The following is an 8,897-nucleotide window of genomic DNA, read 5'->3' on the forward strand; positions in this document are numbered from 1 at the left end:
CATGCCAACCAAAGTGTTGTATGTGTGGTTGTTGTCCTTTGGGGTGAAGGACATGGAAATACAAGCACCAGACGCTGTGCATTGTAAACAGTAGCCAACTCATATTTTGGCGAGCTAATGCCATGCTCAGCCGTCACTTCCAGCGAGGACACAGTGCATAGTGCTCAAATATCTCTACGACACTATGCACTAAAGACCTCAGTGCACTGTATGCACTGTGCACTGACTGTCAGTGCACTGACAAAAGTGCGTCATTTGAGACATAGCCTTAGACTGAACCTTGCTTCTTGGCAAGTATGTGTGTGTGTGTGTGTGTGTGCGTGTGTGCGCGCGCGCGCGCGTTTGTCGTCACTTGTACAAGCACCTCTCTGCAATCTGCAGTAGTGTGCTCAGGTGTGGCTATGCAAACACACACACAAACACACGTGCTGTTCTTTTCCCTCTTGTGCCACACTTCTTGAGCCACACTGTTCTCCTCCCTCGTGTTGTGACTCGCAGGATGAATGACTGACTTAGCCGCTGTGTGTGTGTGTGTGTGGTGTGGTGTGAATGGTCAGCAAGATTAGTTTATTTGAATTGTCCAAGCTTAGTGCATTTCAAGGGACAGTTTAATCTGCTGCTTGCCAAAATAGAACTGTATCAAGAATGGTGCTACACCTTTCACACTCTTCTTGTCGTGTGTGTGCGTGCGCGCGTGCCCAGTGGCAGTGCATGAAGTAACCCCTGTTCTCTTCTCCCCTTTGTTGTGATTCACAGGACAGTCGCGTGTGTGCGAGTGTGTCTCTGTGTGTGTTTCAGTGCCCAGTGCTGTACGGGTACGCGTGAGCGTGTGTTTTGTGAGTGCCCTGTGGACTATCCCCTCGTGGGCGGCTCCAGCATGAGTAGCAAGCGTAAGGAGGATGCCGCCGTGGCGCGGGCAGCAGCTAAGAACCGCACCAAGAGGAGCGAGCAGACCAGACCTGACGCAGAGAGGGACTCGGGATTCTCAGGTGAGCTACTGTCTGGATGGATGAACCAAGTGTATGTGTATCTGATCATTATGACCACGTGCTCCTGTAACAAGTGTGTGTGTGTGAGAGAGAAATAAATATCATAACGACTATCAGCCCTCATGTTGCAGACAGGCTTTACTCTGTAGTGTGCACAATTACACACACTTAAGCAATTATGTAAATATTGCACCACAGACATGCCTCACGGTGCCTTGTGTTGAAGTGAGCTATCACGCTGAAATTCATGGTTGTGAAATTTGCTTGCCGATCCATTCTTGCTGGAATTGTATCCACACACACACACACACACACATACTGCAGCATGCATGTTCTGACCTTAACAAATCATGCCATGCTTGAAGAAGTCATTGATGGACAAATGAAGAGACTGGAGCATTTCCACTCATTTCCTCTCAAGATTTTCAGCTAGGGGGAGAATTTTGAGAAATGGTTCAGAAATATTGAAACTTGCTTAGTGGGGCTTTAAAGCAGTGCCCTCTGGACTAGACAAGTTCATTTCAATGCCCTCTGGACTAGACAAGTTTACTTCTTGAAGAATTCTTTCTTACACACCTCCTTTGGCTAGATGAATAAGAGGAGGTGCACAGTTACAAAGAAAACACGTTCCTTTCTGTCATTTCCAGTGTCTTAGGGCAACTTTTTTGACAACCAGGCAACATTGGATAAAGTAATCTTAAGACCGAAAGCAGAAACATACGAACACAGGAAATTTAACCCTGCATATGCGTGCAATGTGTGCTGTGCCCAAGTTTTCGTTGCACGTTAACTTTGGTAGACTGGAAACCATTGTGTTAAGCCAACAGGATTGTCATGGTCATTGTCACGTCCACTCTGCCAGCCAGCGAGCCTTTTGTTACCATGTATGTCATGTTGAGCATGGACTTAGCAGACTAACCAGGCCAGTAGGCATAGCTATGGCCTGCAGGCAGAGGTGGGGTGGACAAATGGATAGTCTCACTGAGTGGACTAGTAGAGTAGAGTATCATTTATTAATTCCGAGGGAAATGAAGGTGTCCAGTAGCATACATGCATAAATATAGAAAGACACAAAGACATTGCCCACAACATTGCACATATATTCACCGTGCATATATTCACAAAGTCAGATCTCTCTCTTTCACACACACACACACACACACACACACACACACACTGGAAAAAAAGTGTCCAGGTGTCTCAAAAAAAAACTACAATGTGCTTTTAAAAGTGTTTTTAATAAAACCTTTCTGCAAATAGGACGCTTTTGCTATCCTTAGCTTGAACAGGAGCGTTTGACTTTGATGTAACCAGTGGTTCAAAGTAAACGTGCAAACATTGCGCACACTGTCCATTACACTTGGAATTTTATCCTTCACAACGTTCTCGTCGTTCGGGTTTTCACAATCTCTATAAACCATTCAAATATTGTGCAGATATTGTCCAATGCCATTATGGTTACAAACTCGTGACGCTAGCTAAAGGCATCTGTCTCTCCCCAGCGGCTGGCATCAATTTCCACTCCTGCTATTCTGAATAGGCGTTCAGGTCAATGTTAAGGCATTTGGTTGGCTGGAAGACACACACACACACACATACACACAAAGAAGCTGCCTAACCGGTTTCCCTCTAATGCGTCTTTTCTATACCGTGATCTGTATGACCCCGTATTCCCCGTCTCTACGCTCCAGTTTCCTCTTTCGTCAAACTGGTGTCATCTTACTGGGGATTAGTGCGTGTTCACACACAAACGTTTGAGCACTCAGCCGCAACAGCACAGAGGTCAACGAGTTCAGTGATGCTCAGGACAGGGGTCACGGGTTCATTGAAGGCATCCAAGATGGCCGCCAGACTAGAGTCCACTAGGGTGGCCCTGCCTTGGGAGCGTGCATGTGGGGGCTTTTAGGAATGCAAGAGCGTTGGATGGCTTTCTAGAGTTCTGCAGCCAGTTGCATAAACAAAACGGTGAGTAGCAGTAAGACAATCTAGTTTGCGGTTGTTTTGTGTGTTTTTGTAGGCGTCATTCAGGAGGGATGGTAGGTGTTTAGCTGGCGTGTGCAGTAGGTCTTGTAGGTGTGTGAGGGGGTGTAATACTGATGTGTGTGTGTGTGAGAGGGTGTATTACTGTTTGACTAGTAGCAGCTTGTGTGTGTGTGTGTGTGTGTGTGTGTGTGTGTGTGTGTGTGTGTGTGTTCAGTCCAAGGAGATGCTGAGACAGCTGATCTCTGCATTTTTCTGCTTATGCTTTCTGCATAGTGTAGTGTAGCAACCTCCCACGGGAGAATGACACACACACACACACACACACACACACACACACACACACACACACACACACACACACACACACACACACACACACACAGGAAGGACTGCACTGCACTGCACTGCACTGCAGAGAACAGCAGGTGAGGCCAAAAAGGCAGCACATACCCTCTTCTCTTCAGGAGTAGATTAATGGGCACAGACATCCACACACACCCAGGCCCATCAATAGTTGCACTACATTTGGCATTACATGTCGTTTACAGAGCAGACTCCATCCAAACCCCCTCGACCTCACAAAAGAACACAAGTCAGTGACTTCCAAAGTAGTAAGTTGTTATAGAAACTCAACTGGGGCAATGGAAGAATACTACTGTTATTGATGTTAGTTGGAAAGAGAAGCATTGGGCAAGTAACGTGGAGGACTGCACGTTTGAGGTTTGTGTAGCACGTCCGGTGTGGTATCATTCATTCTTCAGTGGAAAAGCTGTTCCTTAGAATAGACTCCACATTCATACTGAAACCACACACACACACACACACTTACTACAGCGTGGTGTGAAGTTCTGTATGCAGTGTGCTGTGACCTGGTTTCACCTGCACGGTGAAGCTTCCCCTAAGATGTACCCCTCCCCCCACAGAGATGTGTGCCGCTTTCCCACTTAAGAAGTAGAGTTTCATTTTTTAAAGCAGATATTAACACATGCCAAAATAGCTAGGTTCGAGAATAAAATAGATAACAGAAAGATGGAGGGGAGTGTTAAGAAAACAAATTAATTTGACGTTACAGACGAGACCATGACAATCCAATCAGGATACAGTTGACTTTCGCGAAAGGAGAGAGATTGAGAGTCCTACTCCTTGAAAATTCTACAGATTATGATTTTTTATTGATTTTTATTTTTACAGTGAGGATCGGTTCCTGTCTGCTGTGTTGTGCTGTTGTGTGTCATTAAGGCGGTGGATATGACTAGGTCTCAGAGCAAGATGGAGTGGAGTGGGGATGGATTGGGGATCAGGTCTCTCCTGCAGTGCCTTGCCCTGCTGTTGTACTGTGGAGTGCCGTGCCATGCTGGTGCATGTCGTTAAGATGGTTTTAGGATATCCCCAGATTACTCATGATGACCCACTTCCTGGAACCACAGAAAGGGGGAGGGAGGAAGGATGCGGAGGGGACATATGGGGGGAGAAAGGGTGGGGACATAAGTCCCCCCCCTACGCCGTCTGCATGATGTAGGATTACTGCCTCCCCATTGAGCGAGGACCAGCCATGAGGTCGCATGCGAGGCATCGAAAAGTCTGTTGTACCTATGAGTTGCACCTGCTAACAGTCGGGATTCCGACTCTGCTCTCATAAACTAATAACAGCAACATGTTTCATTTGACCTCTGTGCCATGTCTTCTGTTTGAACTCTGCTCTGAGCATTGACATTTGAGTGGCCTCTGTGTTGGCCTTGAGTGACCTCTGTGTGACTTTCACTAACTTCAAGTTCTGTGTGATCCTGTTTTGACCATAGACATGAACTAGCTTGAAATACTATCTTTACTGTGACCTCTGTGCTGTGACCTTATATTGCACGACATAACACTACACTTAGCTGACACTTTTTAAAATCCAAAGCCACTTAGTTATTTTAAGTACAGTGTATTGGTTACAGTCCCTGGAGCAGTGTGGGGTTAGGTGCCTTGCTCAAGGCTCAGTCATGGAGTGAGATGGGTAAAGTGGTATAGCTTTGCTATACTGATAGGTTAGCGTCAGGGATGTTTTGGTCAGGGCACAGCTCAGCATTTTCCCACTTTTTCAGCAACAGAAATTTGCCGCTGGCAACAGAAAGCACAACTTAACTTGCAAAGTCGGTTTGCCACAACGCAGAATGCACTGGAGTGAAATAATTGCGCCTTTGAAAGATGGCCATCTGCTATTTGATGTGTATTTAACCCGTATATGATCTGTGTGTCCTCTGCAGATGCCAGCTCGGAGCACCTGAGCGTGCTGGACCAGGTTGAGGCCGATGACTCCTCCTCTCGTTCTGGGGACGGGGCGTCCCGGACATCATCGTCACAGCTGGCCGTCGTCGGGGGATTCTCTCCCAACCTGTCGCCCATGATCATCATGAACAACGTCCTGCTCAAACAGGTAAACGTGCGTGCGTGCGTGCGTGCGTGCGTGCGTGCGTGCGTGCGTGTGTGTGTGTGTGTGCGTGCGCGTGCGCGTGCGTGTGTGTGTGTGTGTGTGTCGCCCATGATCATCATGAATAACACACTGCTCAAACAAATGCAGGCGTGTGTGTGTTTGTGTGTGGCTGTTCCTCTAACGACCCAGTCAGAGCAAAACCTGGAACACCCAGGCTCCCATTTCTCTTTCTTTTAAAAGAAAGTTTTGGCCAGAGAGAATACAGGAATAATCTCACCATCTCTGGTTTAGTGCTGCGGACTTAAAATTAAGTAAACTGGAACAACAAAAAATATAATATCATCTATAATCATTTTACTTAGTCCAGCATCCAATGGCATTGAGAAGAATATGCATGTTTTCTTTCCTTAACTCACTAAAACCTGTTGGTGTGTGTGTTTCCTGTGTGTTGCAGCCGGGAGACGCGGCCCCCGCTGCCCTGAAGCCGTGGGGTTTCAGCCCCGGTGGTGTGGAGGTGGTGCAGCCGCCTCAGGTGCCCCAGGTGGTCTTCCTGCAGCCCGTGGTCTCCGCGCGCTCCACAACCCCCCACGCCCGCTCCGCCTCAGAGCCCTCCTCCAAACGCAAACGCCACCGCAAATACCTCCCCATCCTCAAAGCCTACCCCAAGATCGCCCCCCACCCTGGAGACAGCAGCCCCCACACCTCCTCGTCCTCTTCCTCCTGCTCCTCCTCATCCTTCTCTTCTTCCTCTTCTTCGTCCTCCTCTTCCTGCTCCTCCGTTTCTGTCGCCTCTTCCATGAAGAGCAGCTGCAGTTTGACCTCTGTCCACCAGGGGCGCTACAGCAGGGACATGCTAGGTGGTAGTGGTGGTGGCAGCATCTCTGGCTCCTCCACGCCCTGCTCCTCGATGCCCTCCTCGCCCCTCCCCCATGCCTTTACGGAGCGCTCCCCCACATCCCTCTTCTCCCGCTCCCTCTCGCTGCCCGCCACCACGGCCGGCCAGAAGTCTACAGATTCTCGGACCCAGGAGAGCTCCACGGCAGACTCGCTCAGCACCACCAACAACAGCAGCAGCAGCAGCAACAGCAGTAGCAGCAGTAGCCCCGTCCAGGACAGTAGCAGCAACAGCAGCACCGGTAACCACAGCAACAGAAGCCTCGCGCTCGCCACGCTCACAGACACCATCTCGGTCTCCGGCGGCGGCAACTGCAGGGATAACAGCATAGCGTTGGCGGAGAGCGACGCGTTGGCGACGGGAGACGACGACGACGACGACGAGGCGGGCAGCAACAAGCGGAAGCGCTTCTGCAACACCTACAACATCCTGAGCAAGTCGGGCCTGCTGGACATCACGCTGCGCACCAAGGAGCTGATCCGGCAGAACCGCCGCACACAGGGCGACCTGGAGAAGCTGCGCAGCCACACGGCGCTCTTCATGGAGGTTCTGCGGAGCGGGGACAGCGCCGGCCTGCTCCGGCTGCAGACGTGCATGGAGGAGGACCAGGGAGGGGACAAGAGGATGGCATGAATGGTGACGACAATGCACCAGGAGAAGTACGATGACGAAAACACAGATGGGGACAGGACCGAGGACGGGAGCGAACAATGGACAATAAGTATTTAAGAGCCGGAGATTGATACATGGGGAGGAGGGGGACAGGTTGTGGAGAGGCGAAAGTACATCGTGAGAGGATGGAACATGACGACACAGTGGGGACAGCTGGGGACAAGGAGGACCGGAGACTGCAGGATGCAGTGGACATGGACAGCAGTGTCGAAGAAGACAACAGTGAGGAGTGTGTCTCTGCTCTCCGTCCTCATACCAGAAGGGACGAGGCACAGGACCGTCTTGGAGAGAGGACGGGGCGTTAACGTTAGCGTGAGGGGCTACTGGAGGAGTGCCTGGTCATCGTCTTGATGGTCGGATGGACTTACTGACAGGAAGTGGGTTAGCAGCAGACGTGAGACCGTGTGGTGTACTAGCGCCCCCTGCTGATTCGACAGCAGCCCCTCGTGGTCCCTGAGGAAATGGAGCTAACACCCTGGGGGACAGGAACTAAAACATGGTGTGTGACATTTGGACGCGTTCCAGTTTTGATGGTGCCTCCTTAATTGACGTCAGGTGGCTTAAATATGGCTATTTCCTACCCTGCGAGCGGTGGTGTGAGCAGCCTGCTATGAACCCCAGATACTTCTAAACGTCCCGGGACGTCTTGTACAAAATATGGACCTGGATAAGGGACCTCAGTAGTGACGGTGGCAGATGTCTGCCCGACGATGATGATGTAACAATGATGTGATGACAGTTATGCTCTGCCAGTGAAGTGATCTTTATTTTACCAGCTGGAAAGGCTGACACATGTGATGATAATCAGAGAGGGAAAGTAGGAGTGTGTGTGTGTGTGTGGTAAAAGGGGCATAGAGAGCCTTAAGAAGTGCGTGTGTGTGTGCCAGTCAGCCTGTAGCACATAACAAGAGGAGCTGGGAATGCAGCAGGCAATAACCCTATTTAGCATGTTGCCACTGAGCTTACACACACACTCTCTCTCACACACACACACACACACACCTACAGACCTGTTTTCCCTTCTTTTTGGCTCTACCTGTAGGTACACACACACAATCAATCACTCGTCATCTGAGTGTGAAGCTTTTGCCACACCTTGCTGTGGCAGCCTTAATCGCAGTCTATTCCGAGCTGATTCAGTGGCTTCCATCCCCAGGCGTGTTGCACTTCGCCTATTGGCATTGGAGTGCATGTGTGCCGTGCGTGCATGCCTGCATACCTGAAGGGCCATAGGCTTTGCATTAAACCAGAGGTAAATCATGAGCAAATGATCCTCTGAACAAGACACACACACATCCACACACACTCTCTCACACACACCTTTTATATCCATCAAAATGAGGAGAGACCTTAAGTCACCTTTCTTTGTTTTGTGTGGAAAGGCTGCAGACACTGCATCGTTGCTATTGGTGTAGTTTTAGACATTGCGTCGTTGTTATTGTATAACTTTTTTTTTTCCTTAAACACTGAGGTAGCAATGCTGGTGTTGCTTCTACTGGGCTGGAGTCTTGCCTTTGGACCAGTGTGTGTGTGTGTGACTGAACTGATACCAGCTTAATTCTTAAGCTTTTTGACTGCTTGTGGCAGAGCAGCGTTGGTGAGGTGTGTTGTTGCAGTGCCGGGTCCTGTGGGCTCCCATCTAGACGGGAGAGAAGTGAACTCGCTAAAACTATGGGGGGCTATACTAAGTAGCTGGTTCAGTAGTACATTAGGTTAAGTTAACCTGGTGGTAGAGGTAAATCATCTAATAGAAGAGCCTGGACTCCTTATTTGCTTAACTAAATGATGCCTGCAAGTAAATCTATTAGCAGGTTACCACTTCCGTAGGTTAACTAAGGCTGGTTTATAACTTAACCATGTTCTTAGTATACCCACCAGAGTAGACAGGAGAGAAGTGAACTCACTGAAGCCAGACATGTGCTACACGAACCATGCTAGAACA

General features: G+C 49.3%; 1 protein-coding gene across 1 annotated transcript in view; it reads left to right on the forward strand.

Annotated features, from left to right (window-relative positions):
- The window catches only part of LOC134468983 (CLOCK-interacting pacemaker-like), a 10,167-nt gene extending 1,681 nt beyond the window's left edge, over positions 1 to 8,486 (forward strand). Inside the window, exons 2-4 of the mRNA XM_063222949.1 lie at positions 757 to 989; positions 5,222 to 5,391; positions 5,843 to 8,486. Coding sequence (XP_063079019.1) covers positions 878 to 989; positions 5,222 to 5,391; positions 5,843 to 6,916 — 1,356 coding nt within the window. The 5' untranslated portion in view covers positions 757 to 877 and the 3' untranslated portion in view covers positions 6,917 to 8,486. The remainder of the gene's footprint in view (positions 1 to 756; positions 990 to 5,221; positions 5,392 to 5,842) is intronic.
- The last annotated feature ends 411 nt before the right edge of the window (positions 8,487 to 8,897 follow it).

The sequence above is a fragment of the Engraulis encrasicolus genome, chromosome 18 (assembly GCF_034702125.1).
Source record: "Engraulis encrasicolus isolate BLACKSEA-1 chromosome 18, IST_EnEncr_1.0, whole genome shotgun sequence".
Taxonomy (NCBI): domain Eukaryota; kingdom Metazoa; phylum Chordata; class Actinopteri; order Clupeiformes; family Engraulidae; genus Engraulis; species Engraulis encrasicolus.